Source organism: Prosopis cineraria, unplaced genomic scaffold (genome assembly GCF_029017545.1).
Source record: "Prosopis cineraria cultivar Desert tree isolate PC_DT_omini unplaced genomic scaffold, ASM2901754v1 PC5, whole genome shotgun sequence".
NCBI lineage: Eukaryota > Viridiplantae > Streptophyta > Magnoliopsida > Fabales > Fabaceae > Prosopis > Prosopis cineraria.
In genome coordinates, this window is record NW_026555336.1 from 39,508,027 (window position 1) to 39,526,680 (window position 18,654).

An 18,654-nucleotide genomic window follows, 5' to 3' on the forward strand; every position below is an offset into this window, starting at 1 on the left:
TTTGACAAGGATTGAGCCTGCACAATCTTTCCATTTTGCTTCTTCTGACCGGGAAAGAGTAGAGCAGGGACCAACGGATCAGGGAGAACGCGGACGAACGCCATGGGAGTTCTAGGAAACCTTACTCCGGATCAGCTCCATTTCTTCAATTCTCAAGGTAACGGGCACCTGCTGGCTTTAGAAAGCAAAATCCATTTTCATCTTTTCTCCTGTCGTAGGTTTCGCGAAAGCATGATTGTTGAAGAATCAACTCCTTCTTTTCTGCGTAGGTTATCTTGTCATTGAATCGTTTGCGAGTTCCGATGATATTGACGCAATGATGAGGAGAATGGAGCAGTTACTGGATGAATTTGATTGCACGTCCACCGCCTCAATTTTCTCCACTAAGAATCAGGTTACTTATTCGGAGATAATTGGATTTTGTTGCTTTTTTCCTCATAGACTTGGGTTTTCATCTTAAATTGAAGTTGCTATCATGTGAATTTGTTTTCCTTTCTTCCTCTCTTCTTTTTCCCCAGCAAAAGCTGACTGACGATTACTTTTACGAGAGCGTGGAGAAAGTTTCGTTTTTTTTCGAGGGTATTGAATCGATTGTTCCTTTAAGTTTTACAGTAACTGAGTTTGATAAGTTGGAGGCATTGATCGGCGCGTTGTTTACTTATTTTCTTTGTTTCTCGTCTGCTAGAGAAAGCGTATGGGGATGATGGGAACTTAAAGCAGCCGAAGCAACTTTCCATCAATAAAGTTGGTCATGGTATGCGTTAAATTCTCGCTTGTTCTGTTACGTCAATGAATAAGTTATTTTATGCCAAGGGGCATATCTCTCCGTAAATGCGTAATAGTAATGGTGACCACACAATTCCCCTGTAAAAATTCCTTTAAATATCTAAGTTTTCTTTTTCTTGTGGATCGTCTTTTTTTTTTATATTGGGTGCGGTATGATCCTGTACAGCGCTTCATGAGCTTGAGCCGGCATTCAGAAGGTTTTCTTGTTCCGAGAAAATTTCTAGTTTGTTGTCCTCGTTGGGGTACAAGAGACCAGTGATTATGCAGTCCATGTACATATTTAAGGTAGTTTAAGATCTTCTGTCTTTAAACCTCTTCAATTTCTGTTTATATGATTGAATAAAGGGTAATGAATTGTGACCGAATGAGTTTCAAACATTTGAGTTTGTTACTTTGGGCTATGCCTTTTTTTTTTTGGTTAGAAAAAAAGCCAATTTTATTAATCATCCAAAAAAAAAAAATTGCCATCACTAATAGCCGAAGCCAAAAAAACACTAAAACAAAAAAAAAAACCTAAGATGCAACATAACACACAACTCACAAAATAAAAGCGCAACGGCAAACCAGAAACAGTATCAATATACTCTAGGTGTAAAACCAAAACCAATGCCCTCTTTATTTTAAAAGGAACTAGCAGAAGCAAAAGAAAAATTAGGACAATTAGTAGCTTCCAAACCTGCAAGTAACAACCCAGACAAAGAGGATGTAGTTATAGAGAGCCATCCCATTGGGCATATCTTCTTAGAACCCATTACTGCTAAAAAGTTAGCAGCTTCATTACTTTGGTGAGCCACCGAGGAGAAACAAACATCTTGTATGATTCTTTAGCTACAAGAATAACCTGCACAATTCCAAAACATTTCCAATCATAATGAGAATTAAGTTTACCTGATAACATTCAAAAGAGTATCTCATAGTCCAATTCCACAGAGACCATTTGCTAGAATAATGCTAAGCCACCCTCAAAACTTCTATAGCAGCCAAGCATTCAGCCATGAGATTGGAATGAGCAACAATATTCTTCCCACAACCATCCAAGAAATGCCTAAGTTCATCTCTGCAAACAAGACCAATACTAGACAACTTCAAGACACTATTAAAAGAGCCATCAACATTAATCTTAACTCCAACTGGTAAAGGTCTCCTCCAAGGCAAACTTTTATTGGCTGACTCCATATGCGCATCATTTTTCTTCAAGTTATGTTGGAGCTTTAGATTTTTACATTCATTCACAATCCTAGAGGCATTTATAATAACCTTCTCAGTATTCATCCTTTCCCCATCAAATATCCAACTACATTTACTTTTCCAAATTTCTCAACAAATTGAAGCAACAAGTGCCCTTTCAAAAGCCCTGATCACATTATTATCACAGAAAATATTAATCAGCCAAGTAGAGCCAGTAGAAATATTACTATCAGATATCAATATTCCTAAACTACAGCCAAACCAACAAGATCTTACCCAAGGGCAGTGGAAAAGCAAATGTTCAGTTGTCTCTTCCTCCTTGCAGAACATGCATAAGGAGTCAGCAGCACACTTCCTTTTGAATAGGGCAACTTTTGTAGCAATAGCACCATTCAATGCCCTCCAAATAAAATGACAAATCTTAGGAGGAACTTCCAAACCCCAAACTCTATTCCATAATTTTTTAGAAGGCCTAAAGGAAGAACTAGGCCCACCCTTCTGTTTCTCCTTCTCCTTCTCCTCATTTTCAACTCTTCCTAGATGATATCCCAACTTCACAATATATTCACCATTCCTACAAGGCATCCAAACTAATCTATCTTCATCAACCAAAGGTGGCAACCTCACCTTTAGGATTTCATTTTTTTCCTCAACAGAAATTAAATGTTCAATTGAACTTAATTAAATCCCATTACCTGTGAGATATCAATTTAGCCACCTTCTCCATCTCCATATCTTCCCCAGCACCTCCACCTTTTAATTTCACGCCCTTCAATCCAAGAACCCATGGATCTAACCATGAGTTTGCAGACATACCATTATTAATCTGCCAAACAAATTTTTTCTTTAACAAAGCACAACCTTCAAGGATGCTACTCCAACACCAAGATGGCTTTCTTCCCTCTTTGGCCTCATAATGTGTTTTTAGGAAAATACTGCCCTTTCAAAATCCTTCACCAGAATTCATCCAGATTTTGAATCAAGCGCCAGGCTGTTTTTGCAAGCGTAGCAGTATTAAATGTAGTCCCATCTTTATTTTCCAAGCATAGTAAAGAGTTTGTAAAGTCCCGAAAAATCAAATCACCTTCATTTTTCAACTTAACTAGCAAGTCCCATCTTCTCCAATGTATCCTCCCTCCACCATCCTCTCCATTGCCCCACCAAAAATCAAAAAGCAATCTATCTAACTTTGTACAAGTTTTAATTGGAAATGAGAAGCAAGCCATCGAATAAACTGGAATATCGTTAGCTACTGCTTTAATAAGAACTTCTCTACCTAAAAAGGTTAATAATCTTTGCCTCCAACCCTGAATCTTCAACCCAACCCCATTTCTCACGAAAGCAAGTGAAGCAGCCTAAGACTGGCCCCAAATAACGGGAAAACCACGGTATTTATCCAGTTGATCTGCATTAGAAATTTGAAGAACAGCAGGAAATTCTTCTCTTAAGTCAGAATCAGCATTAGAGGAGAAAAACAGACAGGATTTTTCCAAATTAATTTGCTGACTAGAAACAGCATGATAGATGTCAATTATTTTCTTCAAAATCAGACAATTATTCTTTTCTGCTTTCATTAAAAAGAGAGAATCATCCGTAAAAAATAAATGGAATAACACAGGGCACCCCTTTGCCAACGTTATTCCTTCAAATCCCCTTTTTGAACTTGATAAGATACCATTTGAGACAACACTTCAGCAATTATAATAAAGAGAAAAGGAGAAAGAGGGTCTCCTTGCCTCACATGTCTTTGTGGCTTAAACTTGTCAATACTCTTATCAGATGTCAAGTCAAATTCAACAGAAGAAACACATTTCATAATCCATCCAACCCATTTCAAATCAAAACCCATATGAATTAGCATAGCATGCAAGAAATCCCATTCAGCACGGTCATAAGCCTTGCTCATATTAGCTTTCACAGCAAATTCAACAGTTTTACAATTTGTCCTACCTTTCAAATAATGAAAGGCTTCATGAGCCACAATTATATTGTCATGTATCAACCTGCCAGCAATAAATGCATCTATTCATCACCCCCTTATCCTATTAGTCAAAATTTTTGAAATAATCTTGTAAACAACATTACAAAGACCAATAGGTCTAAATTGATTTTCAGTTTCAGGCTTATCTACTTTGGGAATAAGCGCAATACTTGGTCAAATTAATATCATTCAACTCAATCCCATCATATAAAGACCGAAATACCAACTTCATAATCTCATATTTCACAGTAGACCAAGAAGATTGATAGAACAAACCTGTGAGGCCATCAGGACTAGGAGCATTAGTTGCATTAAGCTGAAAAACTGCCTCCTCAATTTCTGCTTCAGTCACAGCCATCATCAAAGATTGATTATCAGCATCAGTAATTACTTTCCTCGCATAATGCATAGCCTCATCCATTGGTCTCAGCCCAACTGAAGAGAATAAGTTTCTGTAATATGCTGAAAAAAATACTAGTAATCTCACTAGGCTTCTATAACCAACTCCCATTATCATCCGTCAACCTTAACACCTTATTCCAAGCCCTCCTCTGTAAGACAGTAGTGTGAAAAAATTTAGTACTACGATCACCAAAATTTATCCAATTAGCTCTAGCTTTCTGCCACCAATAAACTTCTTCCCTCCTCTAGGCCTCGTCAATTTGCCCCACAATTTTCCGTGCTTCTATCCTTGTGTTTTTCATCCTATATGCCCTCATTGCAAGCTTGCAATTTCACCATCAACTCATCAACAACCTTCCAATTATTTGGAAGCACTTCTCCACTCCACTTCCTCAATTCTTTCTTACAAGAATTTTGATGGACCACAATCTCTTGCCCAGTAATATCCTAACCAGCACACACTTTTCTCCAACCCTTAGAAACCACTTTCTCATTATCAGCATTTGAAACCCAGTTGGCATCAAATCGAAACCTCTTTTGTGATCTTTCATCAGTAAAGCAACAAACAAGAAGAGTGATATGGTGATCTGAGCCAAATCAGCTCTAAATGAAAAACCAAAACCTTGTCAAATTCCTCTCAAAACTCAAAATTACCAGGACACTATCCAACCTCTCCTTCATATGATCCTCCCCTAATGTGCCATTATTCCATGTGAACCTCGGCCCTTGGAACCCAATATCCATAAGACCACAGTCATAAAGAGTCAATTGATACCATCCTTAAAGCTCTCGGTCTACCACCAGCTTTTTCAAAAATATAAGCTAGATCATTGAAGTCTCCAATGCAACACCATGACTCCACCACACCTCTAGCCAATTATCTTAATCTGTTCCAGACCACCCTACTTTCCTGTTCAATAGGGTGACCATAAACAAATGTAACAAAAGCAGGCATAGAAATAGAAGATGAAGACAAATGCACATGAATTAAATTCTGAGAACTAAAAACCACGTCAATATCAATAAACCCATTCCACCAAAAAGCCAAACCTCCTGTTCTCCCTTTAGAATTAACATAAAAATCCTTCTCCATGTGACATCTCCTAATCTTTTTCAACTTTTTCTCCAACATCTTAGTCTCCATAGGAAAAATGATTGAGGGCTTGAATTTCCTATTAATCTCCTTGAGATTTTTAACTGTCAAGGCCACCCCCAAGCCTCAAATAAATAAAAAAAAAATCATTGAGGCTTATGCTCATTTATAATTGCACTCATTCCAGTTCTAATAAATGTTTTTTGTTCTGTTAATTTAACCATAGATGTCATCCACATCATCTATCCTATTTAGTTGTGCATTTCTTTATACAGATATCCAGGAATTGGAAAAACTCTGAAGAAGGAAATTTTTTGTTGAAACTAAGATATGAAAATCATTAGTCATTATTAACACGTGTTGACCATAATTATTAATAGTTTATAAAGGTGAAAGTCAAACAAAAATAAAAATCCTAACATGAGGTTTATTTAAATTATAACTGTTTTTTGGGGTGGTTTTGTGCCAATTGCCAGTACTGCATATTTGGACCAACTTGCTGAGAACTTGTTGGGTGATACTGATAAGATTCCAGATAATATTCCGATGAAGACTTATCCAAGAAGAAAGCGTCAAAAGATAAATTCAGATTGATTTCATTGTTTATTTTGCTCAATATTTGATATTTCTTTAGATTTAGTATTTATTTAGTCAGATTTTATTCTTTAGATTTTATTTAGATCTAGTAGTTTATCTATTTAGATTTTATTCAGTATTTTAGATTATAGGAGATATTATTTAGTTATTTAGTTATTTTAGATTACAGGAGATATTATTTAGTTATCTAGTTATCTAGATTTATCCATTATTTTAGATTGTATTTAGCATTATAAATATGACTAGCAACTTAGAAGCTATGATATCAGTTTATCAATAAAATAGTCTTTTAAACCCTTTGGAGATTCTCCTGAGCGTGGCTATTAAGAGAAATATAGAACGAGATTCTTGTTCTATATCATCCTAATAGAGTTATTCTTATTTTAGTTATTCTGAGCACCTATCAGATACTGATAGATTACTTCTTAAAATATGTTTTATCTGGAAACATGTTACATTTGCCAGCTGACCATTGTTTTTTTAAATAACCAATCTGCCGACTTGTCAGCAGGACTTGATCATAGCTCCTTGGTTTGCACTTTGTTTTTTTATCACAAATCCGTCATGAATGTTTCTAGATGCATTATGATTGTGTGGCTTTCGTTGTTGCACTTGGGGTTCCACTTCACAAGTCTAGTGCATTTTACAACAGTTTAAGTCTCTTCATTGACAGTTTGGTATTTGTATCTTTTCTAGAGAATAACCCTTCAAACAATCATGTGAGTTTAAGAATTAGTATTCCATTAAAGATTTTGAATATAATTGTTTTGAATCCTGAAATCCATAGGAATCAATTCACCTTGAGAATTCAAAACGGATGCTTTCATAATTGTGGAGTTATGGTGGTTAGTGTGCCAAAGATTCTAGTAGTGTTTGAAAAGAGTTTGCCTCAGAAATGAAACTCATTTGGCTCTTCGAAAATGTAATAAATCTAGGCAAAAACTTACACATGTATGAATATTTTGATGATTTGTTCTAATAGATTGAAAGTTTCTTTTGATTTACCATGCACGAAACTTGGTTTTTGCATGTTTCAAATTTGGCATTATTTCATGGCCCCTATGGTACATTGTGGGTATATTTTGTCTCTCTTAAACGTTTAACGTCGGATCTTGCCTCTGTTCTTATAGTAATAAATTACAATTACATTCAGCTGATTTTCTTATATCAATCATGTTCGAATGATTATTTTATCATTTTATGCTCCCAGCTAATAGTCACTGGTCTCAAATTCGTCAAAGTGAAGGATCAGGAACCTAATTGGTGACTTAAATTAGTTGAAAATGCTTAGGCTGTGCCTGGAATAGTTCTCTTGCTTTTGGTAGCTGATGCAATTGGTGCTGATGTTTAATATTTGAACTTCTGGTTTTTGTATGTGTGTTTAGCTGTCATATTTTATTCATGGTCATTATTATAGCCTTATCCGTGGAACTTTGTTGGCAGCAACCAGGCATTGGGGGTAAAGTGGTCCCTCACCAGGATAATTCATTTCTATATACTGAACCACCGACCTGCACAGGACTGTGGTTGGCTCTAGAAGATGCAAGCATAATCAATGGTTGCCTCTGGGCAATTCCTGGATCTCACAAAAGTAGCTGTTTCTTCCTTTATATTTTATTTCATATCATGTAATTGATTATGCTTTATGTAATCTGATAAAATTGTTTTGTTTTGTCCTCTTTCCCGCTTTGTTGTAGACGGGCTTGTTAGGAGGTTCTTAAGAGATGAAAATGGTGTTAAATTTGACTGGCCATCACCGTCTTATGATCAAAAAGATTTTGTGCCTATTGAAGTAAAAGCTGGTTCTTTGGTTGTCATCCATGGTGATCTTATCCATCAAAGGTTCATTTAAACAGCCCTTTCTTGCTCATGTGTATCATGAAATAATTTCCCTTGAAGTTGAATTTCTCTGACTATTTTCTAGTTTTGTTGTATGTGGATGACAGTTTTGAAAACCACTCCTCAAAATCAAGGCATGCCTACAGCTTGCACATAGTGGACACTGATGGCTGCACATGGGCACCTGAAAATTGGTGAGTCCAGATTGTAAGAATGTAGTGGCATCTTTGTTGATTACATAGTACTATAAACGGACAACAGGTTTTAAACAATGAAGAATAGAAGTTTAGAGGGTAATTTTCAGTTTTTAAAGTCGGGAGAGGTGTTTCTAAATGATCCAAAATTGGAGGGTTGTATTTGCTTTTTCTCTTTACAGAATATCAATTGTATGCTTTGTATGACAATTTAGTTTTCATAATCATGGGCGACTTAAATATCATGATTTCATGTACTTTATTTGTCAAAGGTAACGGCGTAACAAATGGCTCCAAATACCGTAAAGCTATATCAGAACTCTGTCAGCTTCTGGGTATTTTGTTGATGCGAATAGGAGTTTAAATTTTTAATAATCACTTTCTTTTGCCTGTCAATTCTTCCTTCAGGATCAGACGGAAAGTGGAGCCGGAGCCGCTCTTTGTGAGCCAATCTTGAAGCTTACATTGCATCAATGGGCGGTGCCATAATCAAGAATCTGCAAATAAAGAGCAAACAAAGAAAACTAGTAGTTTCAGTTGCCATATTTCATCATAACTAGATGTGGGTCCCGTACATTGCATTGAGTTTAAAATAAAATTTTAGTATTCATTACTTATGAACAGCATGGCTACCTATTAATTTTTTATGGATATATTGATATATTGACTTAAAAACTCTCTGAATGGAGGATTGTTTTCAGTTGTTGAAGTAATAATGTATTAATGTTAATCCCGTATATGTTGAAAATGGCTAGTAGAGTTTGACAGATTCATGTGCTACTTCTGCAGGATCTTGAAAAACTGAATAATCATATCTGGCATACTTTACAATAAATAACAAGCAACTTTTCTGTCTTGCTAAAGCATGGAGGCGATTTGGTTATCTTGTAATTTACGCCTCGTCGGTCTGTGCGAAGTGTGAAGTGAGAAGATAAAAAATAAAAATAATAATGATTGAACTAAGAAGGGTACAAGTACAATGCTGCCACATTCATTGATACTAAACATTTGTGCTTCGCACTCATTTGGATTGGGTCAATTTAAATGAATAAATTATAACAGGTTAGTTTTGACCACAAAAAAAAAATTATATGTTAGAATATTCAGCCATGACTATATGGGGAAAAGACTATACTCATGTAGTGTCAATATCCTATTTACCATGATTATGGGTATTTATGCGAATAGCAGGTGTGTCTAATCCGTAATGTTACTTGTTTTTATGTTATAAAAATCATATAGATAAGTTCTTTTGTTTATAGTTTGTGAACAGCGTAGCTTGTGTTATAATACTCTCTTCATTCTTATTTATAAGACAAAATTCCCTAATTTTTATGTACCGATTAAATTAATTTAACTAATTCATGTCTTGAACCTATTTAAGTTTTTTGAATTTATTTTTATTTAATATCCACTTTATTTTTAACCTTTAATGAAAAAAAAAACATTTCTAGCAAGTCTTATAAATAGATATTAAAAAAAAGATATTGAATACTCATCGAATCTTGTAATTTGTCTTATAATCACCTTCCAAAATTGTGTCCCACAAATAGAAACAGAAGGCGCAATGCAGATATATAATATCTATGGAGGGGTTTTAAGAAAATGTGAATCTAAGATTTTTGTTTGGTGTGATCATAAGCTAAAGAAAATAAAATACACAATTCTTATGGAAGTAAACATAATCTTATACTCAGCATGTTAATTTATCAGTAAGTGTACGTGCGATTGGGTTGGTATGACCACGGTATCTCATTCAATGAGCGACGAGCAAATTTTTCAAGGCGTCATGCTGACACATACGCTACTGTCTCCATTTATAATCCTGTCCGTAAACATGTGTCCAGGAGTTTGTACTACACACATTGCATGTAATTTTATTATTTACAGTTACTAGCTAAAAACCTCATACTAACTATCATTTCTGATTAATTTGTCACAAAATTCCATTAACGCCCCGTTTTGTATCCAAAAATACCTCTTGTGAGAACATTAATAATGACTGAAGTATGATTATCTATCTAATCAGTAGTCATGAAAGAAAGCAAAAAGGTAATGTTTTAGGGGAAGATGAATGTTGTGAGTATTGAGTGGTGGGTGATTGAGGTCGGGTAGAAAAACAACAGGGTTGAAAAAGGACACTGGCTTGACAGACACAAGCAGCATATGCTCCCAACTTTTCTGAGAGACAAATTAATTCATTTGAGGTGTTGATATTGCATTTGTAGGCTGTTTCTTGCTTTGCTTGCCTCATTCTCTCTCTCTCTCTCTCTTACGTACGTTGTCTCTGCAGACATTTCAGTGATGAGAATCTCGCAGCTTGCAGTTTTGCAAAATCATGGTCAAACTCTCCTCTCTTTCACTCTTCAATTATCACTGACTCATTGGCATACAAATGAAAATGACCACCTTCCCTCTTAAAAATGTTTCTTTTCAGTGATGTACCCTCTTTGTTTTTACGTGCTTATTTATTATGGCTGTAGAGTGTAGTGTAGGCACTTTTACTTCTTCTCACTAGCTAGCTCTGAGTGTAATTTTCTGCTGAGCAATTTTCTGCCCTTTCATTCTGCTCTTGATAATTCCCAAAAACTATCACAGTGACTAAGAAGGTGTTGAATTTCATAAATCACAATTCAATACTTAATATCATGACATGTGATAAAACAAATGTGTTCTCTTCCCATTGGAAAGAGTTTTCGCAACTGTTTAGGGTTCAAATTACAGTTTGCTACCACTTCCTCAATGTTACCATTGCAGTATAAGTTCCATTTTCTCATCATGCTAGTAATTTCAGTTTGTGACAGCTACATTTACCTGCATATGTACCTTGCATTTTCTAAAAATGACTATTCAAAACCTGATCATGTGCTGTCCCCAGAATTGAACAAGATAAAAACATATGCGTTAAACGATTATGGCCACACAGTCACTACTGCAGGCATGGTTATAGAAAATTCAGAGAAATTAAAACCTAATGTTTGCATTCACCACAAAAAAAAACCTTAGATTTGCAGGTCCCTATTAAAACATACACACGCATCCAAAACTAAAAGCAAATCAGTTCGACAACAATATTAAAGTACAAGAATTTTGTTTGTTATCAGTTTTTCAATAATGAAACTCTATTTCCAGGTAAAGTTTCTTCACATGTCATAAATCTATTGAAAAGATCTGATAACAAACAAACTATTCCTAAACTTTTTAGCCCTATTCTGGAACCACATGGCTGGTACCAGTTTCCTTCAATCTTTCAAAGGAAGAAACTCAAAAAACTGGATTGAGGTGGCAATCTCAGTGCCCAGAGAAGTTGATGCACAAAGTCTAGATTTCCTGTCATTAAGAGATATGCCATGTTGGTCACCCCTCTTAAGAGGAAAAAGCTCAAGGGTCCTGGTGTTTGAATATTCTTCTTCATCACGATAGGTGCGTTTTTCTCTGTTGAGTATAAATGGCAAATTATGATTTTGAGAGGTGATCTTTTGCGGGAGGGATGTTTGCTCTGGTTTCAAAACTTGTGTTCTTTTCTCTCCAAGTTGAGTCCACCCATTTGGTCCACTTTCTGCTGTTTCCAGTGGTGAAACAGGTTCCTGTAAAATACAGATGGTCGAAGTTGAAAATGAAGGAGCGTAAATTAAAGAAACAAGTAATGTTAGAGTGTTATTGAGAGAGAAAAGTGAGGGGATTTGAGATTGAATCAGTTTAAATAGAGTCCAAGAAATTCTGTACGTTCAGCACGAAACAGCCCCAGGAGAAACTAAAAAAGAACAGCTTTTGAAACTCTCTTTTTACCAGCATGAAAAGGCTCGTTGCTGTATCCCCCAAAAAAATACGTGTACTGCTTTTGCTTTTCCTCTTTATTTTTTTTTACAACTGAGGAGTATGAAAAAAGAAGATGAACTCAGATACATAAGGGCGTACGCTCACTTGTATGGATTGTGGTTGTTGATTTTCAAGTACATTTAACTAACATGAGTGTATTTAAATTACTGTTGTAGTCACTTTGACAGAAAAATATGCAATGATTAAGGAAATGATACAAAGAGGACTGAAGTTGCAGAAAAATGAAATTATATAAGGTTATGACGCTATGGATGAGGAAGAAAGTAGAAAGAGATAAGGCAAAATTGGTACAATGAGCAAAGCCAAAAGAAATATGTACAGACCTCCGTAGGGGCAGTGAAGTTTGAAGAAGATGCCCACTTCTTTGTCTCTTTAACTCGATAACTTGTCCCTCTCAACCCTGCACTCAAAATCCAGAATAGCTCAAAACTCACCTTTAGAACCTCAATTCTTTCGTACATTATTTGTCACTCATAAGTCATAACCCTCCGTTGTCTCTCTCATGCTCACTTTTGTAATCATCAGTCTAGGGTAGCAAGACATCAGCATCTTTTGCCCACAAAAAGATCCAAACATATCGAAGAGAAATTCTTAAAAAGGAAATTTGTAAATTAAATATATAACATGCCCTGATTCTAATATAGTAATATGCCATTTATTTCCGATCTTTTCTTTATATGTTTATTTAATATTAATTTGATTTATATTCCTAAGGAACAATATAGTCAAAAAGATTCTCTTTCAAGCAATTAGATGTTTCAAAATATTACTTGGAAAATGTAACTTGTAATCCTAAAATTCTTATCCAATTTACGATTTAATCTTTGTGTTTTAGTCGGTATCAATTTCATTTTTGTAGTTTCAAAATATCAAATAAATAATCCTTATATTTTGAAAATGTTCAACTAAACATTAAATGTTTTCAAAGCACGAAGACAAAGAACTATTGATGTTTTGAAACCATAAGGATTAAATTAATCACAATTAAAACATGAGAATCAAATTACAAATTAGGTGAAATTTTGAGGATCAAATTCCTTTTTCCCATATTACTTTTATAAATCACATTTTTTTACAAGAAAAGTATGATTTTCTGTTCTTTTAATTTTTTTTATTATATTTGTCTGTACCTTTATTAAAATCACAAACTAAATTCCCAATTTTAGTCCACACAGAGAAATCATTGAAATGTCTATAAAAAAAAAAAGAGAGTACTTTGGCCAAAAAAAAAAAGTTAAAGAGAGTACAAGTTATCACTAGACACTAGTTGTACCTGCCGGCTCTTGCTTTTCTTCTGAGCTTCTCACGTTAACAATGTACAGTTCTTTGTCTTCAGCGGAATCAGAAGCAGTCTTCTCCATCTCCCGGCGACGTCGTTTCTGGCGCTCTCTAGCTTTGTGATTCTGGAACCAGTAGAATACATTCTTCCCTTCGATCTTGCCAAAACGACGTAGCTGCGAAGCTATTTGCTGTATCTGTTCAGCCGTCGGTGTCTTCGTACCTTGTCTAAACAGTTCTTCAAGCACAAGTAACTGTGCTGGCGTTGGACTCCACCTCGAGCTTTGCTGAGATTGCCCATGCAACCCCTTACTTGTACTTACTCTTTCATCTCCTGATGAACACAGCCATAAAAAATTAAATTCTTGAAGCATCAACACGTTACAACAAATCAAATCCTACAGTTTCTTACACCTGCAACACCTACTTTAAGTGGCGTTTGTTCAATATACAGTCACCTGTTTACAATATATATATATATATATATATTTACCCGAGTATTTCTTAATAGATGTGATGCAATATTTCAAACTGCCCCTAATGCTATATTTTGTTGTATTCCAGTGTTTTTAGTGGATGTCCAAGCTTCTCATGATAATTAAGCACATATTAACAAAACCCAAAAAAAGAATGAGACTTGAGAGAATCTGGCTTACCCAGAGGATGATTCAAAGAGTTAAGATTGGTGCAGTGGGTGCAAATGCAGAAAGGTATGATTTTGGGAGGTGCGGAAGAATTGATGGTGGAATTTGCAGTACTGAGAGAGTGAAGCTTGAAGGCACTGAATGGATCAGACATATTCTCTAGGAACAAGATCACCAGGTCACTACAACTGCCAAAAAGGTCGGTGTTATATTGTGCATATACATTGATATCAAAGATCTTTGCTTCTTTTGTTTTTTTGGGGTCACAAAGATCTTTGCTTTTTGGTGTAAGGAAATTGGGTTTTGAATGAAATGCAGAGAGAAGATATATGGTGATGTGAGTGAATGATACAGATGATGTTTGAGCAAGGAAGAAGGGGCGTATTTGTAGGAACAGAAAACGTTGTAGTAAAAGCTTTAGGTGGAGCAGCAAGCAACGAAAAGTTAGTTGACCACTCCATCTGATGATACAGAAACCAAATGTTCAAATCATGAGTGAGAGAAAGAGATAGAGAGACAGAGAGAGTGGGAAAATAGAAGCGTGGAACTGAGAGATGTCGAGGATCAAGCTGTACAAAAGGACAAGACCATTATGATTATGATGTGCAAATTAAAGTTGTTGCATCTTTCGAGTTAGCTAGTAATAAAAGAGACGACATCTTTTCATAGGGATTATAATTTTGATTGTACCAGATAATATCAGCAAATAGATTCTTAAAAATAATTCAGAAAAAATGGAGTTTCAACAAAACTCAGTCTTGCACATACAAGAAAAGGTAATTGCAATTTGCGCTGTCTCTTTATAACCTCCTCTGATACAGAACAAGCGCGCTTAGTTAATTGCTCATTCACAGTGCCTAGCTAGTGCCTTCGGCTTTCTCTCTTTTCTTCTTCTCAGCACTCATGTGGTATAAATATTTCAGATTTCTATGTAACGGTGTTATAAAGGCACACAGCATTGAGTTCCACAGAAGAAATATGTTACTGTTAATACATAAGCTTTTTTTGGTCTTGGACATGCCCTGTATACACGATTGATGATTCTGCATGCCTGAACAATGCTTTGTGACATAGTAACTTAATTTTTAATACCTATACTTGGCAAAAGAATGCACACCCTATCCTATCCCTCTGTCTCGGAAAGCGCTTCTTAATTATGATATTGAGAAGCTCAACAAATTAAATGTAGATTTGTTGTCACTCCAAATTCCTCTCTCTTTTCTGAATGTTTTTGTTAGTTTTGAATTATGACACGTCAGCAGTAATTAGACATTAGTCTTGATAATTTGTCACAGATAAAACTAGTTCTTAGTGGACCAGCGAAAATATAATCATTCCCAGCAACTTTGGTTCTGATCTCACATCATACAGTATAATTTCAAGTTAACCATAGAGTATAACAAAGGGTCCTCCTCACAAGCAATCAAAAGAAGCATTAATTACATAGACATTGACAATGAACATGATATATATATATATATATATATATTATCACGTACGTATGTGACTTGAAAAGTCACGTCATGTTTGATGTAAATTTCTGATGCAAATTATAAAATTGAAAGTGTCCGTGCTTCTTTGATGGACTATGAACTCAGTCCTGACCTTTCACCGAACACGTGAATCATGGATGAATGAATCTATGAATGAATATGCACTTTCACATGTATATAGCTCTTGATCATCTCAACAAATAATTCTTACAAACTTGAAATTTATCTCTATCTATTTGTTCACAAATCTATTTAAGAAAAAAGAGAAATGTCAAAGAACTGAACGGTATACATATATCATCAACTTTCTGAAGGATATATAATAGCTAGAGTTGGCCGCACGAACATAATTCGTCAACCTTCCTTGCCATTTTGGGAAGTCATAAAAGTAGCTTTTCGTGTAGAGCATAATGGAGCAAGGTACTATACTACTTCTGCATACGTGATAATGAATGTAAACCAACAAAGTATAGAGTAGTAGCAACGTAGGCTTATGTCTCACGTGTGCATTAATGAGTAAGGGCTGTCCCTAAACGCTAATTTAGCCACCTTCAAAAGTCATTTGTGTCTCACTCAAACTTGATGTTAGCAGAATTTATAATACATTAGTGTTCCCATGTCCCCCGACCATGTCTCACGAAACTCATTATTGCTGTGCCTTATTTTGTCGTTTGAAATTACTGCTTCTATTAATTTTGTACTCGAGTGTTTGTTGATTATATGGGCTTGGCTTACACTGTGTTTCATTTTTCCATATTTTCACACGCATTCTCTGAACTGTCTACAAGTGTGACACGTACTACTAGTTGAACCCTTTCAGATTCTGCAATTTGCCTCTAGGCCAGCTTCCTCAGATTTTAAGTGTCTGACCATAAAGTGCGACATTTAGTTAGTCGTTGGCATGCAATGAGTGAACTTTTATCATTCTGGTTTTTTTTTTAAAAAAAAAAACTTAATCATTGTTGTCATAATTCCTATTGTTGTTTGTTAGCAAGACAGTACTTGCATTTGGTTTTTTACATGTCTGTGTAATAGTAAGCAAATGTTTTTATTAAATCAAAAAAACATTACCCGCTCAGTTAAACCTTTTACATGTCATTGTTTGATTCAAGTTTTTCCTGGTTAAGAGTGTAAGGCTGCTTTCCACGTCTCAAAAAGATAATCTATTTAATGAGAAAGCCTCAAAATTTAAGGATCATTAAATTCTATTTCATCATATTAATAAGATCTATTCAACAATAATGTGTATATCCCCTAGGTAATTATAACATGCATGTTTTTCAACCCAAAAAAACATCATCACATTAGAAAATAGTCTCCATAGAACCAAGGCTTGACTTCAAATTACATCTCGAACGAATTACACTCGCACGCATACAGACTTTTAAAACAATCCCCTTTCCCAATCAATACACGACTTTTGCAATTGAAGGTTGAGAAACAAAGCAATCTAATTCAACGAAATGCAATTACGGGAATAATGTACTGCTTCCACTGATTCAATATAATGCTGACTGCAGGGATAAGAGTGCCAATTAACTTGATGCTACATTTAATCAGCACAACAGCTTTGCAGTTTTCAAATGGAGTACACACACTCAAAGAAGTTGCAACGTCACAGACAAGAAGTAAATATGCTGTCTCTGTGCTCCTTCGAATATTTAATCACTTCAAAATGCACTGTCATCCTTTTCAATTATTTGCCTATAAACACGTAAGTACTACACTTCCAAATCATGCTTGATCTGGGAGCATAGCTGATATCATCTTGTCCGGAGGGACCATGTTTCAAAGACCATAATATTAGCAATTGCAAATAAAGAAAAATGTTAGAAAAAAAAATGAAGATATTCCACCCTGGCTTGCTCCTCGAAAGTGGTAATGAGCTTGAAAATCCTTGCATACTAGGGCGTATAAGAACACATCCCAGCCTTATTTTTAAGTTGCAGTGATTGGGTATGTTTTCTTTGTTTAATGAAGTCGTTGTTAGTATGGGAAAAGGGGGAAAAGTCCAAAAAAAGCTATTGATTATTAACTAAAACAGAACATTCTCCATCCCTTGACTTGGCTAATCATCTGATTTTTTTTTTTTTAATTACTCACAAGTATTCTTTCATTGGATGCAATCTTGCTCAAGGCATAGTTGGACACTAAATGTAAGCAATCATGTTTGATGGGCTAATCATCTGATTTAATCGGTGTGATAAGAAAAATAAACTACAAAAGCACCAAAGTTTTGAAACTGATTGCTATTGGTTTTACAGACGAACATTCGTATTTGACTAGGAATAATATACTGGTCATGTTCATGCCATACTTGATTTGGATTATGCTCTTTAAACCAATCCATATAGAGATCCATACAGGTTAGTGTGATGCTATTTAAAAAGGTGTAGATGGTTTTATGAGCAACACTAATTATCTACTATAGGAAAATAGAAACAAGAGCTAAATTGTTATGAATATGAATGGAGGGGTTGAAACTTGTTGCCTCCATCCCGTTGTGAACCACCGAAATAATCAATGAATGAACAGAAAAGAAAAACAGCAGATGCTGCCATCTATAGCTACTTGGGATTCCCATTTTTTAAGGCACTTGACAGACACTGAAGAATGATTTCATATCAGATTGTATCAAATATAAGCAATAAGTTTTGGCCAGCATATATGTACAGTTGGACTTCAGCAACTCGGCGATCTCGGCACTCAATCTAATTCTTGATGAGAAGGGTAAAATATATTAATTCATGCATTTAATTGTTAAGCTAGGAATACTTTGGAAAAAATAATTTCATAATTCTTTGAGCAGTCTTTGACATGAAATTTTACCTTATGGGAAAAGAATCATTGAGTAGTCATTAACAAGCCATCCTGTAAATAAAATTAATCCCACCACAAAATGTTACCTTGTGTTCATGGTATCAAGGAATCAGTCAATACTCAATAGAACATGTAAAACATGGAAACTTTGGGGACACTGCTCGATCATCAGTGGTAAGAAAGAGACATCGAAGAAGCAGTAGACCTAAATGATTGAGGATCTTTGGACTGTTGTTGTGTTTATCTCAATCAGGCAATATTTTAGATTATTCCTGTTCAATAGGCAGAGTGAAACACTTGCACAGAAAAACGTCTGAAATTCACCGCGCAATGAAAGGAGATTAGCCAATGGGCTAGCCCAAGTGAAGCTCACACCATTTATGCTTTTGGCCAAGTAAAAATTGGAAAAAGCAGAACTGATAAATAAATAAATAAATAAAATTTTTAGCTGTGTAAAAGCAGTATAACAAGGGATAAGGAACGATCACAACACAAGGAA

At 35.3% G+C, this 18,654-nt stretch overlaps 2 protein-coding genes and 1 long non-coding RNA gene across 3 annotated transcripts; 2 read left to right on the forward strand and 1 right to left on the reverse strand.

Moving 5' to 3' along the window:
- LOC129311577 (phytanoyl-CoA dioxygenase) lies at nucleotides 1–8,817 on the forward strand. The gene is made up of 9 exons (XM_054953916.1): nucleotides 1–157; nucleotides 270–394; nucleotides 519–579; nucleotides 686–754; nucleotides 953–1,071; nucleotides 7,491–7,638; nucleotides 7,745–7,889; nucleotides 7,994–8,080; nucleotides 8,489–8,817. The coding sequence occupies exons 1-9, from the start codon at nucleotides 103–105 to the stop codon at nucleotides 8,535–8,537; spliced, it is 858 nt and encodes a 285-aa protein (XP_054809891.1). The 5' UTR covers nucleotides 1–102; the 3' UTR covers nucleotides 8,538–8,817.
- Nucleotides 8,818–11,034: 2,217 nt separating this feature from the next.
- On the reverse strand, nucleotides 11,035–12,469 carry LOC129310343 (uncharacterized). Its single transcript, XM_054952165.1, has 2 exons — nucleotides 12,244–12,469; nucleotides 11,035–11,667 (listed from the first exon to the last, which is right to left on the reverse strand). The coding sequence occupies exons 1-2, from the start codon at nucleotides 12,379–12,381 to the stop codon at nucleotides 11,323–11,325; spliced, it is 483 nt and encodes a 160-aa protein (XP_054808140.1). The 5' UTR covers nucleotides 12,382–12,469; the 3' UTR covers nucleotides 11,035–11,322.
- Nucleotides 12,470–13,212: 743 nt separating this feature from the next.
- On the forward strand, nucleotides 13,213–14,477 carry LOC129310518 (uncharacterized). Its single transcript, XR_008593130.1, has 3 exons — nucleotides 13,213–13,513; nucleotides 13,763–14,041; nucleotides 14,161–14,477. It is a non-coding gene; the product is annotated as an uncharacterized LOC129310518 (long non-coding RNA).
- Nucleotides 14,478–18,654: the final 4,177 nt, after the last annotated feature.